At 55.7% G+C, this 19,412-nt stretch overlaps 6 protein-coding genes across 6 annotated transcripts; 2 read left to right on the plus strand and 4 right to left on the minus strand.

Moving 5' to 3' along the window:
• Positions 1 to 3,312: 3,312 nt before the first annotated feature.
• B0T26DRAFT_174544 (coatomer epsilon subunit-domain-containing protein) lies at positions 3,313 to 4,802 on the minus strand. Its single transcript, XM_060433582.1, has 4 exons — positions 4,198 to 4,802; positions 3,988 to 4,130; positions 3,630 to 3,868; positions 3,313 to 3,536 (listed from the first exon to the last, which is right to left on the minus strand). Exons 1-4 carry the CDS (start codon positions 4,589 to 4,591, stop codon positions 3,428 to 3,430), a joined length of 885 nt encoding a protein of 294 aa, XP_060301351.1. The 5' UTR covers positions 4,592 to 4,802; the 3' UTR covers positions 3,313 to 3,427.
• A 339-nt stretch (positions 4,803 to 5,141) lies between these two features.
• B0T26DRAFT_698197 (uncharacterized protein) lies at positions 5,142 to 6,446 on the minus strand. Its single transcript, XM_060441422.1, has 2 exons — positions 5,721 to 6,446; positions 5,142 to 5,647 (listed from the first exon to the last, which is right to left on the minus strand). The coding sequence occupies exons 1-2, from the start codon at positions 6,240 to 6,242 to the stop codon at positions 5,420 to 5,422; spliced, it is 750 nt and encodes a 249-aa protein (XP_060301352.1). The 5' UTR covers positions 6,243 to 6,446; the 3' UTR covers positions 5,142 to 5,419.
• A 704-nt stretch (positions 6,447 to 7,150) lies between these two features.
• B0T26DRAFT_768119 (uncharacterized protein) lies at positions 7,151 to 10,080 on the plus strand. Its single transcript, XM_060446493.1, has 3 exons — positions 7,151 to 7,459; positions 7,519 to 8,346; positions 8,417 to 10,080. The coding sequence occupies exons 1-3, from the start codon at positions 7,371 to 7,373 to the stop codon at positions 9,984 to 9,986; spliced, it is 2,487 nt and encodes an 828-aa protein (XP_060301353.1). The 5' UTR covers positions 7,151 to 7,370; the 3' UTR covers positions 9,987 to 10,080.
• Positions 10,081 to 10,791: 711 nt separating this feature from the next.
• Positions 10,792 to 12,881, plus strand: B0T26DRAFT_174600 (GAF domain-like protein). The gene is made up of 6 exons (XM_060433583.1): positions 10,792 to 10,822; positions 10,929 to 11,065; positions 11,170 to 11,274; positions 11,463 to 11,467; positions 11,629 to 11,708; positions 12,171 to 12,881. Exons 2-6 carry the CDS (start codon positions 11,063 to 11,065, stop codon positions 12,542 to 12,544), a joined length of 567 nt encoding a protein of 188 aa, XP_060301354.1. The 5' UTR covers positions 10,792 to 10,822; positions 10,929 to 11,062; the 3' UTR covers positions 12,545 to 12,881.
• A 96-nt stretch (positions 12,882 to 12,977) lies between these two features.
• Positions 12,978 to 14,590, minus strand: B0T26DRAFT_638325 (beta-glucanosyltransferase gel1; the record flags this gene model as incomplete). The annotated part of the gene is made up of 5 exons (XM_060437023.1): positions 12,978 to 13,208; positions 13,258 to 13,588; positions 13,647 to 13,735; positions 13,786 to 14,357; positions 14,461 to 14,590. 5 exons carry the CDS (start codon positions 14,588 to 14,590, stop codon positions 12,978 to 12,980), a joined length of 1,353 nt encoding a protein of 450 aa, XP_060301355.1.
• A 1,848-nt stretch (positions 14,591 to 16,438) lies between these two features.
• Positions 16,439 to 19,236, minus strand: B0T26DRAFT_768125 (uncharacterized protein; the record flags this gene model as incomplete). Its single annotated transcript, XM_060446494.1, has 2 exons — positions 16,439 to 17,019; positions 17,071 to 19,236. 2 exons carry the CDS (start codon positions 19,234 to 19,236, stop codon positions 16,777 to 16,779), a joined length of 2,409 nt encoding a protein of 802 aa, XP_060301356.1. The 3' UTR covers positions 16,439 to 16,776.
• Positions 19,237 to 19,412: the final 176 nt, after the last annotated feature.

Below are 19,412 nucleotides of genomic sequence, written 5' to 3' on the forward strand. Positions count from 1 at the left end.
CTCAATGGAAGCCGGGAAGAAGAGTAATAGGACGGGGAAGATGGTAGTGGTAGGAGGTAAAGGTGACGGCAAGAGAGCTGCTGTGTATGTAATGTGTATTAAAAGTTGCAAGTCTCTGGTTTGGACTGCCAGCCGGAGCTTCCTTCAAAGACCACAGTCGGGAGCTCTCAGTTGGGGGGCCTGGCCAGATTGGCGACAGAAAAGGGGGCTGAAAGCTGAGGAATTAGTAGGTGATCGCTCTCATCCCCATTGGCTTCATTGACAAACAAAGTGGGCAGCCTGGCACGCCTAGGGGGTGGGCCGCATTCCCAATGCTTCGGGGAGGCGTCAGGGTCTGGAATTGCCCGTCGGTCGTGGGCAATCTGCCAATGTCCAATGTCAATGTCCCGAGGTCCCAGGTCTCCTAGGTCCCCCTTCCGTGGCTGCCCGGCCAGGGAAGGTGCGGGCGGTTTGGAGAACACGTACAACGGGTACAGGACAGGACAGGTCAGGTCAGGTCAAATTATTTTACAAACAAAACATCAGTCGGTGAGGGATTGAGATGGAGGCCGGGAGCATCGGGATGGAGGTTAAATGAGCTCCGAAGCTGCAACTAGAATGTACTTCTTCTATCTGGTTTTATAGCTTCTTTGAGCTCCTCGTCCCGAATCCTTAATTTGGCTGTTCTGCCCGTGCTACGCAACGCAGTAAGGTGTTATTGCCTCCCCTTTTGAACTAGGTGAGCCGCAGCTGACAAGATCATCCAGCCCAGGCGGACCAGTCCACTCCCTAACTTTATCTGCAGCTCGACTTCCAGAATCAGGGTAGCGCTTAAACCCACGCACTGGGCGTCCGAGGCTGGAACCTTCCGGGGAGTCTAAGACGGATTAAGAGTAATAAACCCAGATGCTGCCAAGAAGCACGCATCCACCCCTCAACTTGGAAGGGAAGGTACCACCAGCAGGCAGAGTGTGCATGTATGTGCAGAGGAATGGAAATAGTCCAAACTTTGTTTCGAAGACGGGGGAATATCTTGGCCGCCTCACACAGGCGGAGTGGGTTTCAGCCTGGCTGGTGGTCTCGGATGAGGGAATGCTCAGTGTTGGTTGGGTTGGGCCTGCTGGGTCCTGTCTTCTGGCAAGAGGAAGCCGCTGCTGACACCCAACAGCTGGAGGGCACCTCAGGTCATCCATCCGTGGGACGCGGGGTGGTCCCATCCCCAACTGAGAGAATGAATGCATGCTTCATTCATACGACAAAGCCAGCTCGCCTCACCTCACTCGCCTCACCTGCTTTCGTCGTCTTGCAGAAGAATCTCACGCATTGACACCGCCCAGCCCTCTACCATCTAGGCCAATCAGAAAGACACGCTGGCCGTCCCCGCAGGAAGCTGGGCAGTGGGACGCGATGACGCAGCGCCTCTCGGCATCAGCCCGGGCCAGGCCCGTCTACTCTTTTTGTATGTGCTGTACGTACCTTGGTGGTGGGCTGACAACCGTCTCCGTCACCTTGGGTTGGGAGCACAGAACGTCCAGTACGTACTGGGTCGCCCGACCACATACGTGATTCGGCAGCCCGTCGTTGCACACACGAACCCATCGAGGCAGCCAGCAGATATGGCTGAAACGAAGCCGCCATTTGGAGAGTTGGAACCAAACCGGGCGTATTTGAGCTGCAGGACCGACTTGGGCCGACTGCCGCGTGTATTGTATTGCACAATACACACATAGCTTGTGGACGGAGCATGCACACACCACGCTCTACTGACAAAGCTACGGCAGCCAATGCCAAACTAAGGTCGGTGAGATGTGCACATCAGTCCATTAATTCTAGACTGCAAGCAGCCGCGCTCGATCGCACCCGCACTCGCTCAAAGCTTGTAGCAGCAATGGGCGGGGTTTAGTTAGCTCGCCACGCCGGCAGCCATGGAAGCGCGGGTGCGCCGAGTGAGCGTCCGTCGGGCGAGTCAACCCGGCGGCCGTTTTGAGTTTAGGGAAGGCCTCGAGGCCCACCAGGGATCTGTCTCTCTCTCCGCCCGTGCGTACTATATATATACATGTGTATGTATCGCAACACGTTGCAGCTCGGCGATTGGGGAAACGAAACTGCACAGTCATGATCGTTGGCCCCAAATCGTCGGCCGATCCGCGTGTTTAAGCGCACCGCGGCCGCCCCCCCGGATCCTTTATCCCATCCAGCAATTGTCTTCGAGAGCAGCCTGCGCTGTTTCGCTAGCCGCATGTCCTTCTTTCGAGACGTCTCGTAGTGGGTAAGGTAGGTAGTATCTTACTCGTCCAAAGTCCGGGGGGAGAGGGAAAGGGGGGTGGGGGGGCTACGGCGCCGTCATCCTCCCGCACGCCATTGATACCATCACTCTAAAAGATGAATGGAGGAGGCTGTGGTATATCCTCGCAGCGCGGTGCTTGATTCAGCCTCGCGTGAGCCACCGCTCAGCTCTTAGCGAGGGAGAGCCTTGCCGTGCCCCCAGTTCGCTGTGGTGGCTCCAAATAGGCTCTCACCGCGTAGGAAATAGAACCAGTGCAACTCGTAACTAGCACTACCCGGAGGACAACTCAGGGGCAGTATATTGCCAGTAGATATACCAAGTACTAGGTAGTAGTTCGATATATGTTCCGGGAGTCCCAATGGCGTGTTTGTCACCACAACTTCAGCTACAACTACAGTTTGTTAGGTTCTCACTCCCAGCCAAGAATCCATATCACAGCTCCCGAAGTTAGCACTCACTTGTGAATTCCCGTGGCGCAAGATTCTTGTCTGGTCTCCATCACTTCCGAGTCTTTGGCTGCAGGAATAATAAATGCTAGAGTTCATTACGAGGGGATTCTGAATAGGGTACACAATAGGCATTGTTCATATAAAGCCACACGTTCGTTCATTTATTCGTCCCTGTTTGTTTGTTCACTTCTAGGCGCATTCTCAGCTACTCGGAATGGAGACTCCCAACGCAGACCCCCCGTCATGACTGTGCTTGCTTGTGTTTGTAGACACACGAGACAGAGACAGAGACAGAGGGCACGGAAACCAAGGAACCAGCAGTGATGGAGTCAAAACAACAAAACAGAAGGAATGCTGCTCCAAGCGGCATCGTCAACTGTAACAGGCCCCTCTCTCTAAACTGCAGACGTATAAAAAAATTAGAATCTGGTCTATAGACTGACATGGCATGACGATTGCAACAAAACCTTTGCAAAAAAGTCGTTCCGAAAAAAAACATGCATCCCATTCATTGCCTATCGACCAAACACGCACGCCCGAGAAACCAGAAATGCCTACCGTAGCAACGCTTTTTATATTTTCTTCGCCAAAATGAAGATGATTTTCTTTTGGCGAGAATTCTTTTTTTCTTTTTGCCGTTACTCATCATCATTTACTTTACTTTTTTTTTAATAATTAATTAACAACATGAGTGCTGAAAATATAGCATTTCTCATGCAGCCACCTTGGCCTTGTACTTTGTCGCCGCCTTGTCAAAGAGGTCGCTCTTCTCTGCCAAGTCGGTGAGCAGCGGATGCTGGGCGTCTACCTTCTCCAGCGAGCTGTATTGGGAAGGGGAAATGGGACAGTTAGCCTTCCAGACACCCCCACTACAAACTGAAGGGGGGCGGGTCGTTGAATACTAAAAGACATACCTCGTAAGTTCCTTGGTGTCCTTGCCCGTGATGACGCTCAGCACCAGCAGGTCGGCGATGGCGTCGGCGAACGCGGGCTCCTTCTTCAGCGCCTGTTCCAGCGCTACCTGCGCCTCTTCTGTCCGGCCGAGATGCAGCTCCGCCACGGCCTGCGAGACCAGACTCCGCACGGACGATGTCGCGGGCGCCTGTGCAAGCTCCTCAAAGACGTAGAACGCCTGCTGGTACTTTTCACCGCCCTAGATGTGAGAGAGAGAGAGAGAGAGAGAGAGATGTTAGGGTGCTGTGTCTCGAGGCGTAGGCTGGGGTGGGGAAGATGGGGAGACGGGATTATGTATGGATAGAGAGAAGGACTGACCAGTCTCAACCCGACCCATGACTCTGCCAGATTCACCAGGAGACTATCCTGGGCCCATCTCCGCGCCGCGACCACCTCCTTGAGGGCGAGGTCGGTCCTGTTTTGCTGGAGATGGATCTGCACGATGAGCGCCACGGCTTCCACTGCAAACAACATACAAAGTCAGTCCACACACGAAAACAGGATACGCAAGAGCAGAAAAAAACGCACAATTGCCTTGGTGCTGCGACAGCAGAGCCAGGGCGTCCTCGGACCTGCCGGCGGCCTGCAGGACGGTGCCGGCGAGGGTCTGGACGGTGGCGTTGGCGGGGGCCGAGGCAGCGAGGCGCGAGGCCGTCTTGAGGGCGGCGGCGGCGTCGCCCCTGGCCTGCTCGGCCAGGGCGGCGACGGCCTCGAGCTCGGGCTCGGCTTCGCCCTGCACGTCGGCGAGCACGTCGTCGGCCTGGCCGAGGGCGACGCGGGCGCGCAGCTGCAGCACGCGCGCCGGCAGCGCGTTCTCGGGCGACAGCGCCGCCGTGTCGAAGTCGACCACGTCCTGGTACTGGCCCTGGTGGAAGTGGTTGTGCAAGTTGATGAGCTCGCCCTCGGCTGAGAACGGATCCATCGTGGGCGGTTTGTGCTGGTTTTTTGGGACTGGGTTGTTTTGGTAGCAGCTGCGTATCGACGTCGTCGGACTGGGTTCTTCGTGGCTTGATTGATGGTCGGCGTCGGCTTCAACCACGGACCCAAAGTGATCGACGTGGAGCCTCTCAAAGTGGGGACTGGCAGACAGACGACGAAGCCAAAGAGAGAGGTGGGGGTGGCCAGTGCACGCTGTTGCAATTGAGTATGTAGGGTTAGGGGTTTAGATGACTCCCGAGCTTTGGGCAGCTGTTCTTGCCGTCAGAAGTCGGAAACCGCTGATCTTACCAGCCAGCCATGCTTTGCAAATCAAGCGACGGCCATCAAGGAGCGATCCCGCAACTCGAGTGTGACACGCCGTTGGCAAGCACCATATTTTGCTACGCGGCGCCTCAGCGCAACGGCTCACCGGTGGGACGCGCAGTATGGTCAAACTCATATCGCCTCTATTTGTGCTGTACCTGTATGTGCTGTGCTGCTATACTGTGCTGTACCTCTTCGCTGCACTCTCTGGTCAGGAACCTCGTCACCGACCATAGTGCTCTTTTATTCATGCACTGGCCGCCGACTTGGAGAAACGCAACTACTAATAATAAACAAACATTATGCGGCTCGACCCGGTCGGGGAGAAAGTCGGTACTGTTTGGCCATCAGGAAACCACGACCCCAAAAGCTAAGACTCGGTGGGTTGTAGTGTCGGCGACACGGCGGGGTGTCATCCGAAGCCTGAGCGATTCGCCAAGTTGTATCAATTGACAACATGACAGGTACGCAAGAGAGTTACCTGTCCTAGTCTAAACCGGGAAGTGGCCTAGAAGTCTAGAGGAACCGCATCGGCTTCGTCGAGAAGAGACGTGACTTGTGGAAGACGTTGCAGTGCTACGCTCCTCGAGTCTTTCGGATGGAGGAGCGACGGCACGCACAACTCCATCCTGTCCTCCACCAAGTTGATCCCTCTTGTCTTGTCCTGACTCGTCCCATCGCTTGGGGGGTTTCGTGTCACCGCACTGGCGTCCGGATCACTGGGGACTGGCAGAACCTGAAACGTTCAGCACCTCCACCTACCAGCGAGTCACAACCTCCCCCGCAACGCATGAATCGGACCTTCGTACCACAACCTGGAAATCCCAGCCTGGATTTGATTTGGCGGCTTCCTTCAGGGCTGCCACGAGACAAGAAAAAGGGCAGATGCAAGATGCAGATGCAGATGCTGGGCAGGTTCGATCGTCGAGCCGACGGGGACACGGCATGAACGATTCAAACATGACCAGAGAGACAAATCTCTCCCATCCGGGCTCTTGGAACTCGGGATTTGCGGCCGTTCTGAGGCGCTCTCGGGCCATGAAAGTCAAGTGCTGAAAAAGCCGACCAGGAGAGCAGAGAAACAAAGCCGTGAGCAAGCGAGCGAGCGAGTCGGCTATGTCCTCCATGGCGACAAGTCGTTGTGGACCACATCCCGTCTCACGTCTCCCACCTCCCGCTTCTAGCCTCTCTGGTTCTGTCTCTCGAGTCTCTAGAGTCCCAAGTAGGCGCTCGATGCACCAGAAAATCCATTGCAGCATGTGTTGTTCTGCGGGCAATTCGCCGACTGGTTCTCCCGGAATTTTTGCCGTCCAGACTGGCCGTGCGCACATGGTCCTGTCGAGTGTCGATATTCCGGGTGCTAAAGATACCAGCCGCACTCGCAGGTGTAGCCCCTTGTCAGGTAGTACCACCGGTATATAGGCCAGAAGTCGGCGGTTGGAAGTTCTCGATTCCGCTGCAAGGCTGCTGCAGGACTGCTGCAGAGCGGGACTTCTATTTTTGAGACGGAGAGTGCCGACTGCTCGACGAACCAGCCCAGTTCATTTGATCGTGTCTTTTACATCGGCGAGGAAGGTAAGGGACGAGGTAATGGATAAAAAAAATTGGGCTGAAGAAATGGAAAAGAGGCATCTTTCTCTTACATGCAACTACTAACCTACCTAGCTATTTTCTGCGACAAGAAAGAGGACCCCCAGCAGGCAGGCCCCAAGCTTTCAGAGTTTGAACAGGGCCTCCTCTCATCTCTACCTAGCCAAACAACAGGCCCTTGGTGTAAGGCACCCAAGCCGTCGAATACTTAACAATAGTGTGGCGAGCCAAGTGGCTGCTGATTGGGGCACGACGGTGAGCGATCGCGAGTTGCATACAGTGCCTTAATATAGACACCCCTGTCACCCTGTCACCCTGATGCACGTCGTGAGTGGCTCCCCCGGCCTGGAGTGTCGGACCAGGGGCAGGGGTAGGTACATACCAGTGCCGTTGTCTACCGTCTTTCTTGTCGTCGAACTCGAGCGTCATGGCGCGGGGCAATCCCCCTTCGCCCAGCTGCCCAAGACAGAACAACACCACTGGTTTGACTAGCACCGGGCAGCGGTACGTCAAAGATGTCTGTGGGTTGTAGGGACAGGACCAGGACGGGGAGGAGAGGAGGAAGCGGGCAGAGATCCTCGCCGAGGGTTCCCCGGGCTGCCCTTCCTCCCCATACCCGCCCGCTGGGACCCATGAGAGGCAACTAATACATAATGATGGCTTCTCCTCCCTGACCCCTGCCTGCCGTTTGAGAGCCCGGCCTCAGCCACCAGTTGTCGTCCTGTATGCGAGTCAAGGTCATGATCCCCCCAGCGTGCCTTGCGACTGATGTTTTGTGACGAACCCCTTCCACCCTCACCGGCGCCGCCCTCCTTCCTTATGTCTCTTGCGCCTCGCTGCTGTCCTGCCCCGCCGCCTCGTCTTGCGGCATGGAGATAGTCATACCGCCTAGGGACCATGGGCCGTCAACCTTTCGTTACACGTGGGATGAGAATGGTGAAGTGCAGCAGATGACGAGGTCCGTTTCTATCCCACCTTGAACCTGCTGCGGCGTCGCCGTGGACTGACGCGAGACAGAGTGCGGGAACCCTCTGCCATCCCAAACTTTTCGCGGCTCGGGAGGCGGACGGCGCAGTGGCCGTTCGAGAGCATCTCCGACACCGACGCCGCCTCGAGCCCGGCCACGCCGGCCTTCTTGCCCCAGATAGGCACGTGGCAGCCGCAGCCCACGCGGGACTACGACACGGACTCGGTCGCCACCGAGAAGAACCTCATCCCCGACTATGTCATCAACTACATCCGCGGCGAGACGCCCGAGACGGTCGCCCAGCGGAAGCTCGTCAGGCTTGGCCAGCGCGGCGTCGACATTGAACACCAGAACGAGCTGCACCAGTCGAGAGTGCCCGACATTGACGGCTCCTACCTCGAGCACTCGGGCCGCCCGAGGTCGCCGGTCGGTCATGGGGGTGATGAGGAGGCAGACGGCGGCCCGGGCGGAGGATGGAGGCGCCTGTCTGTCGGCTGGCGAGCCGGGGTGGCTCTGAACACTCTGCTCTCCTTCTTGATATTGGTGGCGGGATTCGTCTGCTTGGTCGTGGCCATTGCAAAGGCGTCTGTGTTCCAAGGCAGGTCCGTCATCTTCTCAGGATCCTGCTCAACTACATCCAGCATCAGCTGGGTCCTCCATGCCGTCCTCAGCGTGTTCGGCATAATCATCATCGCCGGCGCCAACTACGTCTTCTCGGTGCTCAGCAGCCCCACAAGAGCCGAGGTCGACGTGGCCCACCAGAAGAAGAAGTGGCTGGACATTGGAGTCCCGTCTCTCCGAAACCTCGGGCACATCGACAACACACGGACGTGTCTGGCTCTCATCCTGCTCTTGTCAGCCGTGGTGACCCAACTAATGTAAGCCACCCCCTTCGAAGCGCTGGACGACGTGGCAGGAAGCTAACCAGCCGGCGTCCCGGCATGACAGGTATAATGCGGTACTCTTCACCTCCCAGACGGCCCCCAACTTCAAGCTCGCCTTGGTCGCCGAGTCGTTTCTCGACGGTGCCCCGTTCAGCAACGGCACGGCCAATAACAGCGGGCTGCTGAGCCGCTTCGACCTGCTGTCGCTCCAGCAGCAGGCGAGCCGCGACGACCTCGTCAACCTCACCGCCTCGGACTGCTTCCAGGAATTCAAGGGCGCCTTCGGGCAGACCTTTGACGCCGCCCTCCTAATCACTAATACCGTCTCGCAGACAAACTCGCTGCTGCAGACGTCGACCGGCGCCGCCGGCGACGCCCTCACGCGCATCTTCAGCACGTCGAACCCGCCGCTCGACCAGGCGTCGGTCCGCTACTGCATGGCCCAGCCCGGCCGCACCGCCAGCACGTGCGAGGTCGATCTGAACGGGGCGCTGCTGGGCGTCGTGGCCCTGCTCAACCTCATCACCGTCGTCGCCGCCGCCGCCGTGCTGTACCTCTCCAAGACCTCGGCCGCCTTCCAGCCCCTCGCCACGCTCGGCGACGCCATCGGCTCCTTCCTCCAGCGCCCGGACCCGACCACGCGCGGGTCCTGCCTCATGTCCAAGGCCGACGTCCGCCAGGGCCGCTGGGGGCTGCAGGAGGCCAAGTATTACGTCGCGGCCGGCGACCACTACTGGTTCCGCAGCCCGTCGCTAGCACAATGGCTGTTCGCCGTTCTGGCATGGAGCGCGCCGGTGGGGCTCGCGGCGGCGGCGCTCGCCATCTCGGTGGCGGCCGAGCCCGGCGCGCAGCTGTCGGCGTTTGGCGCCGTGTCGGCGCACTCGCTCGTCGTGCTGCTGCCCGTGCGCTCCGTGCTCGACGGCCCCGCCACCGCCGCCCTCCTCGCCGCCCTGCCCCACCTCCTCGTCGCCGTCCTCTACTTTGCCGCCAACGGCCTCGCCACCGCCTGCTACCTCTCGCACGAGTCGTCCCTGTTCGCCGCGGGGCACGCCCGCCCCCTGCGCCTGTCTGCCGGCAGCGGCGCCAACACGTCGCTGTACCTGACCTTGCCGCGTCCCGTGTCATGGCTGCTCATGGCCGTGTTTGCCGGCCTCGACTTTGTTCTGAGTCAGGGCTTCTTCGCCACCACCATCCGCCTCGTCGACGTGTCCACGGCGTCTCCTGATCCAGTCATCTCCGCAACTGCCACGGGCACGACGCTCCGCCCAGACGTCATGGTCGCAGCCCTCGCGCTCAGCGGCGTCGCGCTGCTGGTGCTCGTGGCCGCGCTCGCGCTGCTGGCCCTGTGCGCGCTCGCCGTCGTCTTCTTCTGCCGCGCCGAACCCGCCGGCCTCGTCAACGGCCGCCGCGTCGGCAACCCCATGGCCCTCCCCGGCGGCTCGTGCAGCGCCGTCGTCAGCGCCCGCTGCCATCCCCACTCTCCGGGGGGCGATAGTGATGGTGTTGATGCTGGTGTCTGGCGCAAGCCCCTCGTCTGGGGCGTCGTGCACGAGGCTGTGGGTATGGACGTTAGTCGCTGCGCGTTCACCGCCGGTAAGGCGGGATTGGTGGATGTCGCGCGGAGCTATGCGTGAAACTAACTACCTGTGTGGGGGGTTTTATGGCTTTCTTCGGTTTGCTACGTAGGTGGTTGGCATCTCTATCTATTTATGTGTATATATATACATCACTTCGGTCTTTTGGTGGTTGTTTCTAGGAGTTTTTTTTTAAGGGGCGGGGGGAGGGGGGGCATATCTTGGAGTTTTGACAGGCGCCATTGGCTCAGGTACTTACTTTCAGGGGGGTGTTTGGGCTATCGGGGAGGCTACCTATGTACCTATGTTTTGAATCTGGAATCTGGGGAGTTGGTTCAAAAGGGTCAGGGGGGTATGCTGTCGGTACGTAAAAAGGTGATGGGGAATGGGGAACCGGGGAGAGGATATACCCAGTATTTGTTTGTTTATTTATTTTGCAACGAGACACAGACCAGTGCAGGAGAATAAAATTTTGAAATATGTAATCTACTACACTTCCCGCATGAGGCGTTTTGCGTTTTCTATATGTGAAGGAGTGCATAAGTGGGAATATTGTATTATTTAGATATATCATTATTCATTATTTTATTTACTGCTAGAAATAGCTTTGTCAACTCCTCCTGTTGGAACAAGTCTTTGATCCCATCCCATCCATCCCAGAGAATGAATGAAACAAACAAACAAACCAGCCAGGGCTAGCCGTGTGACAAGTGACGGCTGGGTGACCCAATCACGCCATCACCTGCTTACGGTCCGGGAAAAAAAGAACGAGTCTCCACTTTAAATGTTTGAGAGCTGCTCACTGCTCAAACACAGAGACAGATATCGATATCGATCACGGCGATAGTAGTCAGCCATCACAACGACCACCGCCACCACCCGCATATGAGAAAATTGTACACATCTCTAACTTTTGTTCCTTTTGAAGAAATCTTTTTTTCCGGCCCATATCTTGCCCCTTTGCACGAGTGTAGGATCTGAACCCTGCCGCTTTCGTTTTAGGACAGAGAGAGAATTATTCTACATCGAAACTCACACACACACCCACCGACCCATAAATATCTGGTGTCAGCCAGCCAGCTAGCCAGTCGATTCAGGGTATAGAAAGCAGAATACGAAGGAAAAAAGGCAACACCATGGTCCGTCTCTGCCACCCTTTTCCCGCCCATCTACCCATGTATATGTATACATGTGTATGTATATAAACAAAAGGAAACTCATAACCTCCGTTCCCCACCAACAGGTCCACGCCGACGCGGCCAAATTTGCGCCCGACGTAACCAAGGAGCAGGCCTATGAGCAGGTGCTCGACCAGGCCGAAGGTCTGTTTTTCGAGCAGCGGAACTGGGTGAGCTTTTGTCTATTTATTTATTTATTTCTCCGGACAGAGTGGAGTGGCTGCCATTAGTGTCACGGGGAAAACACTAAACTCATGGACTATGTGCTGCTTCGTGTGGTATGATGATATGAATCTTCGGCATACATACATGTCGCATACACAAAAGCTATACTGACCCTTCATTCTCTCTCAAACAGGTCTGGTAAATAACACCCCCCTCCCATATTTGTGCCGGGACCTACTTCACCGTCCAGCAACTACGGGGAGACAGGAGAAACTTATGTTGAAGTGGCACTGGGAGCAGCCGGGAAACTATTGTTGACTGACTGACTGACTGACACGAAACCAAATCTGCCTACTTAGCAACCTCGCCAACACGGCGTCGCTGCTATGGCACGCCTACAAGTCGCTCCCGGCTCCCAGCAACCAGGTTAACTGGGCAGGTTCGTCTTTTCTTTCATTGTTGTTTTCTTTCCCGAAAAGCTCGCTACCCACATTACTCTCACCCCTCTCCCCCTTTATCCTTCCATATCAACACGTCTCCTTTTCTTTCTTTCTTTCTTTCTTCTTCTTCTTTTGCCAAAGACCTCGTTTTACCCCTTCACATCAAGACGTCTCTTTTCCCTTTTTTTCACCTTCCTTTGGCAAAAGACCTTCAGATGTTACTTATCCCCCTTTCCGTATCTTTCAATCTCCCCATCTTCGCTCTTTCCCCCCTATCTTCTCCCCAAAACACAACACCCCCAAGCCCTTCGTCAACCCCCAAGTACTGCATGCTTAATCACCATCCATCTACCTACCTACCTACCTCAAGGAGCAATCTTGCACATTCTTCCTCTTTCTTTTTTCTTATTCCCGCTTTTTTTGTAGAAAACCACAGCAGAGAACCAACACATCAAACACAGGCTTCTACACGCTCGACCCGCAGTCGCGGCCCGGAAAGCCGCAGCTGATCCTCGGGCCCTTCAGCGGCAAGGTGGCGTGCCAGACGATCCCGTTTGGGCGGGGCGTGTGCGGGACGGCGGCGGCGACGGCGACGACGCAGGTGGTGGGCGACGTGGACGCGTTCCCGGGCCACATCGCCTGCGACGGCGACAGCCGGAGCGAGATCGTCGTGCCCATCGTCGTAGTGCCATCCGCGGGATCCGGAGGGGGCGAGGGCAGGGTCGTGGCTATCATAGACGTCGACTGCACTGCGCCCGACGGCTTCGACGACGTCGACAGGCTCTGGCTCGAGAAGCTGGCCCGGCTCGTCGCCGAGAGCTGCGACTGGCCTTGACATCCTGACAAAACAGCCTCTGTACATAGCAACTCAAGTCTAGACGTTTCACAAAACACCACCACAGTCATGTTGAGCAGGCAGCCTCGCATTGTTTCTGAATGCTCCCACTCAGGGCACGGCTCCAGTATTACATTTTAGCATAGAGCCCTGATGACAACGAACTAAGAAAATAACCATGACCCGTCCACTATCGACCTGAAAATGAACTGGTGTCATGCCAAGTTAAACGCGTAATAATTATGTAACAACTCATCCTCGCGGGTATGACCTTGAATTTCCGTTTAAATGCTCAATTACCACTGTCCCGTATCCAGCACATCACGTCCGAGACGGCTACGCAAGCACGAAAATCCTGTTAGCCATACGTCGCAGACGATATGGTGCCCAAAAAGTAACCATGCCTAACATGTGAGAATCTGCAAGTCGTGCCTCAGAGCAGCAGAGTTCCGCTCAGGGTCAGAACAAAGACTAGCGCCGTGAGGATGAGTGGCGCCTTGTCCACAGCTCCGACAGTGGTAATGCCCGCCGCGTTCTTGCTGTGGGTGGGCGTTGCCGTGGCGGCACCGGATCCCGGGGACGCGTCGCTGATGCTAGCAGGGCCAGCGTTTTGGGATCCATCGCCCGTCAGGCCAGGGCCCTTTCCAGCGCCACTGTTCATGAACTAGAATGTGTCAGTATGTGACAAAGTCGACGGACGAAAGAGAACTCACAGCCTTGGCACCGCTGGGAATCTCGGGGAGCAGAGTAGAGTCAACCAGCCAGTTCGCGTCCTTTGTAGGGCAAGGCTGGGACTTAGTCGTCGAAGTAAAGCCGCCGTCCCCAGTAGGTGCCGGGTTCGCAGAGAGAGCCTTTGCAAACTTGGCAAAGTCGCCTTGCTCCTGCACTCCTGAGCTCGAGATCTTAACAATGCCGAACCCATTGTCTTCCAATGCGTACTCGTACATGAGGCCACCCGAATAAACGCCAGTCATCTCGCTGTTCATGAGAGCCGCAACTTCGCCAAAGTCGCGGCCGTTGGTTGTGCAACCATACTCGGACAGGCTATATCCCGTCAGAAAGATGCAAGGCGGGTGTTTGGGAGCATGAAGATGAAACCTACAAGATGGGGAGGCCGTAGCCAGTGAAATTCTTGACCTTCTGGTCCCAGCCAGACACCTGAAAGTTTGTGTTGCACCACGAATAATCGTTCTAGACCGCGTTAGAAAAGATCATCACGGAACACGAGAAACAAAACCTACAAAAGCAAAGAAGTCGCTCCGCTCGTCGTCGGTGCCGCAGTTCATGTACTGAGCCATCTGCATGCGGTTCTGGGACACGTCGGCGGCCGAGTAGCCAACCGGGACCTTTCGGTAGCCGCGGTTGGCAATGTACTGGCGCATGTCGCGCGTCGTGGCCTTGACGTAGCGGGCTGACAGGGTACTCGTCACATTGTCGTTGATCACCTCGTTGCCCGAGAAGAAGGCGAGCAGGTTGTCGTACTGGATAAACTCGTCAACCGTGGCAAAGACGCTCTGCAGATACATGGCGTTATACGACGGGACCGGGTCGTAGCGATTGATCGAGAACAGCGGGTTGTTGGCATCAATAATGGCGTAGATACCCGCGTCGGCGAGGGCGTTCATGCACGTGTCATGGTTGGCCGAGTTATCTGTTATATAGACTCGGATCGTGTTGACACCCAGCTTCTTGAACTCGGCAATGTCGCGCAGACAGGTTGTGGAGTCGGCCAGGGGATCCTTCATGGCCGACGAGCCGCCGGGCTGGTAGTCGATTCCCCGGATGTAGAAGCGCGTCTTGTCTTGCCAGAAAGCTGTAGCATCGCGAATCCACGTCAGCTTCCTTTTCTCTCCCCTTTGCGTCTCTCACAACCAGTTACACATCTTAAACAGCCCGCAGGGGTAGTAGGACCATACCATTGCCTGAGGCAGTGACCGTAGGGAGCGAGGCCCGCTTGTGAGGCTGCTCCAAGTCCGTCAGAGTAGGCGTCGCCAAGGCAAAGGCCGCGAGCGTCGCCAAGGCAGACGCCAAGGCAAAGGATCGCATCGTGGGACTTGGCGGATCCGTTCCAGATCGTGGGGGACTGGGCAAGGGTTCTGAGTGCCGGTATTGCCAAGACTTCGAAAAAAAGAAAGCAAGGCTCTAGCTAAAAGATGTCGGCAAAGAGCAATGGGTTGGGATTTCTGATATGGGGGTGTAGCCAAAACGAGTAAAAAAAGGGGACAGAGAGACTAAAATTGGGGGTGGACGATCACCGAGGAGGGGAGAAAAAAAGAGCGAGCGAGTGATTGGAACTGGAAGATTACAACGAGTACGAGAATGCCAAACACAAAACGAGTGAGGTAGTTGGCAGGTGGGAGAGAGTGAGAGCAAGAGATGGAGAGCGAGAGCGAGAGATGGCAAAAAGAAAAGAATCAGGCCAGAGCGAGCGTGATGGGGGGAAAGCGAGAGTATCAGTCAATCAGACAAATATGGAGAAAATCCGGAAAGGGCGATGGGCAATACGCCGCAAATGCGTGCCCGTGCTTGTGCCTGTGCCTGTGCCTGTGCCTGGACACTGGAGAGGTCCGAATCTACACTAACTAAAAAAAACCAAGGAGGCCGGCCCCAGGATTCCTTGCTCTGTTCTGGGGATGACAGAAGATGAGAAGAGGGAGGGATAGCGACGGCGGGTAAGCCAGTATCCCAAAGGGTACACCTGTGACGCTACATGGCTCACCAGGTTTCGACGTACCGTCCATGTATTATGTACCTCGACGACCGAGTCGTAACAAATAAGGAAGTCACCCCCGGTCGTCCCGTCCCCTGGCTCCTGCATCTTGTCGAGTTGCGGTTGCGAGCAAATCAATCAGGCGAATTCCACTAATACCCAAAAAGAGTTGAACTTGTGGGACCCCCCCGGTCTCGACTTGTCCTGTATCGTACAGATAGTGCAGCCGCGAAATGGGAGACACAACGGCCATTGACTGGGCCCCAGAGCTCTCTCTCTTTCCAAAGTTCCAAGTCCGCTGCTTCTCAAAGGGGGGGGGGGGGGAATATCCTTACCGTTATGGCTTGAGTGACGCACGTACCCAAGAAATGTACGGGTCCGGATGGCCAATCTTTATTTCGACTTCCCTGCGAGCGTTGTTATCTTCCAAGGCACTGGCATCCGCCGACCCTGATCGGCGTTGACACTGCCACCATCACATCGCCTCCAATGGGTCTCAAAACTTGCCAGAAGCGTGTGCCGCCTTGGCGAAATGTGCTGGGCCGTCTCGGGCAAAAAAGAGTGGTACGTATTCAGTAAACTTCTAGGCTGTTTCATTCTCGTTGCTTCGAGGATTTTTGCACCGAGGTGTACCACATTGGCTTATTATCATGTACTGTCTTCGTACATACCTAACCTGCTATGTACCTAAGGTAGCTGGTGTCCTTAATCTGAAGCCCTATGATTTGTTCGCAAGTCAATCAGCGAATAGCGAATAGCACGTGGACAGCAGCCCGCGGAGACTTTGCAGAACACGAGATGGGGGTCGATCTGCTTGAGGAAGGTGATCCACTATTCTGGGCTCTGCCTCACATTTGCCCTCCCGAAATTATCGGAACTTTACCCTCACTCAAGCCCGAAAATAAAATGTTCCAAGTGATTCCTTATCCGTACTTCGTATACACACAAACAATTGTTGGGCGACCATTTGAGATCGTCACGGAACCCAAACGTCATTGCCAAGGCGCAATACCGCGGGCCGTACCCCCATGTCCCTGTCACACTGCGAATGCCTGTCTGCCAAGGCGCATGCACCGTGGGTTTGTCGCGACTCTTGGTACCGAATTAACGCCTGTCTCCCGTGAGTTGTGCATCCCTCACAAAACATCGACACTGCCTCTCAGCCCAGTCTAGACGACAAGAAAGACTCAGAGCCTCAAAGCAGGCGCGGTGCCCAATGGCCTGGATAACCTAGAGTAGGATATTCGTGTTTAGTCCTCGGAGCTAGTAATTTAACCAAACCAAACGCACTAAAGAAAATGGAAACGATGAAAAAGACAAACCATAGGTCTATATCCAGCGCCTCGTCCAGGCCCCGTCGGCTCGTACAACAATAACATATAACCACAATAAGCGATCGATCCCTCTCAATGCCAAAAGCCAGCCTGCCTAATATCATTGTCAATAATCCTTCATCGCCGTCATAGCATTATAATCATATCGATGACCCCGGCAAATCTGCTTCGCTCCGCTGTCCTGTCCTTCACTCGTCAGCGCCCCCTTCTTTGCTTTCGCCAGTATTCGCCTCGCCGCTGCTGGCAGGCGGTTTCGAACTCTCGCCCGCCTTGTCTACTCGCTTCGTTTTCTCCATCTCGGTCGACGAACTCTTCTCGTGCACCTTCACCTTCCACTCATTACGCACAGATTCCTCAAGGGACCTCTTCTCGGCCGCCGCAGCCGCCGCCCTCGCTCCCACTGCGGCCTTGGCTTTTTCTGCAATCGCCTTCTAGGCGGCATTGCCAGGCTTCCCCTGTTGTTGGTTTTGACACTGCCTAACAACACGGTGTGCCTGGCGCATCTTGCAGCGCAAATGGTAGCCGGGTTCATTGGCCTTTCGCCACTCCAGGTATGCCTCGTACTGCTGCTGCTTTACCGGGTCATGATCCCGTGGTTTCTGCGTCACAGGGAAATGAGGCCGGTTTATTCTGTCGTCTGGACCGAACAAGTGTTCCTCGTTAGCGAAGACGTGAGGCAAAGGAGCGCCTGCGAATGGCGACGTGATTGTGTTGCCAAGGTTGAACCCATCCGGGAGGCGCGGATGAGCACCCGTTGGACCCCGAGCACCGTGATACGGGAACGTGTTGAACCCATTTGGGTTTGCCAGGTTGAACTGTGCCATTTCCAGCGGCGAAAATGGCAGGCCAGATGAATTGAACGTCCCGAAGTTGTTGGCTAGTGGACTGGCCGACATTGTCGGCTGAGCGAACATGGGAGGAGCAAAAGGAAAAGGTTCAACGGGTTGCTGACCTTGTGCCTTGGGCGGTGCAAACATGCCCATATATGGTGGCAGTTCTGGTTGGTTGATGCCATCGAGGGGCAGATTCTTATGCAGGTCCGGAAACTGGTGTTCAGACGATATGGCTCCCCTAAACATCGCCTCCCCCAAGCCGAAGCAAGGTCGTGGGTTGATGCCATTAAGGGATAGGTTCTTTTGAAGGTCCGGAAACATGTGCTCAGATGATACGGCTCCATTGAGCATCGCCTCTCCCGAGCCGAAGCAAGGTCGTGGCTGAGAAGCTACACCGTCCGTCAGCTGGTTTGGGTCATACTGCGAGGCCCGCATGGTTTGGACGCCAGGTTCGATAGATGTCGCCGGCCGGATCATATTGGGGAACAAGTTTGTGAGCGGTGGACGGCACAGCTTTTTTGGCGAAAAATTCGGCATTGCCATCATGCCCGAAGTTGACTGAAACTCTTGCGCGGTGGGGTTCAGCTTCTTGGTGGGGCTCTCAAAAGTGTCTTGTCCCTGGGGTCTCTGGATAATGACACTGCTCATGCTCCCAGAGGCGTCACTTGGACGATATATTCTCTGGTCCTGTGTCCTACTGCCCGTCGCATAGCCCGAGTCTTGGGACCCTTCTTGGCCCGTCTTGGGACCCTGACCAGGAAGCCGCTCGTAAAGCCTGTCCATGAGTTCTTGGTTACGTCGATCGGCTTCTGAGTTCATTTCTGCTGCCTCGTGGTTCTTCACTTTCGCAGCTACAATGGAGGGATCAGTTTTTCGAATATCGAAGGCTGATGCGCTAGTTGTCTGGCGAGCGTCGGCCGGCGGTGCCTTGTTCTTGTTCAGTCGCCTCAGAAGCATCTGGAACCGCGAACCGTCATCCTCTGTCGACTTTTTGCGTCTTCCATCGGGCTCTGCTTGAACGCTCCGGAAGCAGCCCATGACAGAATCTTCGCTGCTTCGCTGGAACATTGCGCTCTTCGTCAGGTTTCTGGGGCGGCGGGAGCAACCAAAATCTGGCTGAAAGCCCGAGAAGGCGTTTGACGAACCGACGACGCCATTTTCCTTTGTTAGGAGCATCTGGAGGTCGTCTGGTAGATCGTGGGAGAAAAGCAGCTCGTCTGATGGCTTGAGGTGAAAGTTTCGCGGGCCATTCACACGCTTTAACTCCCCAATCGAAACCCTAGACGACGAAGTTTCAGAACTCTCAGCGGTGTTGACAGGAACAATATCAAAAGAGAACCGGTTAGGCAGCAATATATCCTCGCCATTGATGTTCACCGTCATGGTCTTCATGTCTTTGAACTGCACGGCTGTCACTTCGCAGACACTTAGTCCGGACAGGGAGTCGGATGTCAACGTGGCTGACCTGCCTGTCCGAGCGGGGACGATCATATCCCAGAGAGCTTCTTCCTCGCTGCGACGCCGGATATTGACGGAACCCGGATTTATGTTTTCCACCTCGACAATCACCGAAGACGACATGCCCGAGCTGCTCCTCATGCTTCGTTCTCTGGTTGACGCGGTCCCTGTCCGCAGAGAGCTACCGGAAGATGAGACGGCCGAGGCCGTTTTGCGCCAGTCAGCCGACGCAATAGCCTTTGCCTTTCCGTTGGAAGCAGTTATATCCATGAAGTTTGTTCTGACTTTGAGGGCGGGCGCCCTGATGCGGCTGGTGCCTTTGGCATGTTGATGCTGGCCGGTGTGAGTGGACGACATCTTGATACAAAGATTTCAGGAAAGTATTCGGACGAGAAAGGCGGTAGTAACACGATCGCGGCCAAACTATGAAAGCAACGGCCAACCAAAAAGATAACAGAGCGACGGTATATATTTAAGAGCTCTCCCTATGCGCCCTTTTCTACGCGGTGCTATTGTTAGTTGCTCATCCTCTC

This window comes from Lasiosphaeria miniovina, assembly GCF_030549165.1.
Source record: "Lasiosphaeria miniovina strain SMH2392-1A chromosome Unknown B0T26scaffold_2, whole genome shotgun sequence".
In the NCBI taxonomy this organism is placed as follows: Eukaryota; Fungi; Ascomycota; class Sordariomycetes; order Sordariales; family Lasiosphaeriaceae; genus Lasiosphaeria; species Lasiosphaeria miniovina.

Bases quoted from the DNA above. Each gene is read 5' to 3' on its own strand.
- B0T26DRAFT_174600 (XM_060433583.1), top strand. The intron at 11,709-12,170 runs GTTCGTCTTTTC...CATCAAACACAG, and splicing joins CAACCAGGTTAACTGGGCAG to GCTTCTACACGCTCGACCCG.
- B0T26DRAFT_698197 (XM_060441422.1), bottom strand. From the start codon at position 6,242: ATGTGCGCACGGCCAGTCTGGACGGCAAAAATTCCGGGAGAACCAGTC. The intron at 5,648-5,720 runs GTACGAAGGTCC...TGAACGTTTCAG, and splicing joins GCTGGGATTTCCAGGTTGTG to GTTCTGCCAGTCCCCAGTGA.
- B0T26DRAFT_174544 (XM_060433582.1), bottom strand. From the start codon at position 4,591: ATGGATCCGTTCTCAGCCGAGGGCGAGCTCATCAACTTGCACAACCAC. The intron at 4,131-4,197 runs GTGCGTTTTTTT...TGTTGTTTGCAG, and splicing joins GTCGCAGCACCAAGGCAATT to TGGAAGCCGTGGCGCTCATC. The intron at 3,869-3,987 runs GTCAGTCCTTCT...TCTCACATCTAG, and splicing joins CATGGGTCGGGTTGAGACTG to GGCGGTGAAAAGTACCAGCA.
- B0T26DRAFT_768119 (XM_060446493.1), top strand. From the start codon at position 7,371: ATGGAGATAGTCATACCGCCTAGGGACCATGGGCCGTCAACCTTTCGT. The intron at 7,460-7,518 runs GTCCGTTTCTAT...GACGCGAGACAG, and splicing joins GAAGTGCAGCAGATGACGAG to AGTGCGGGAACCCTCTGCCA. The intron at 8,347-8,416 runs GTAAGCCACCCC...CCGGCATGACAG, and splicing joins GCCGTGGTGACCCAACTAAT to GTATAATGCGGTACTCTTCA.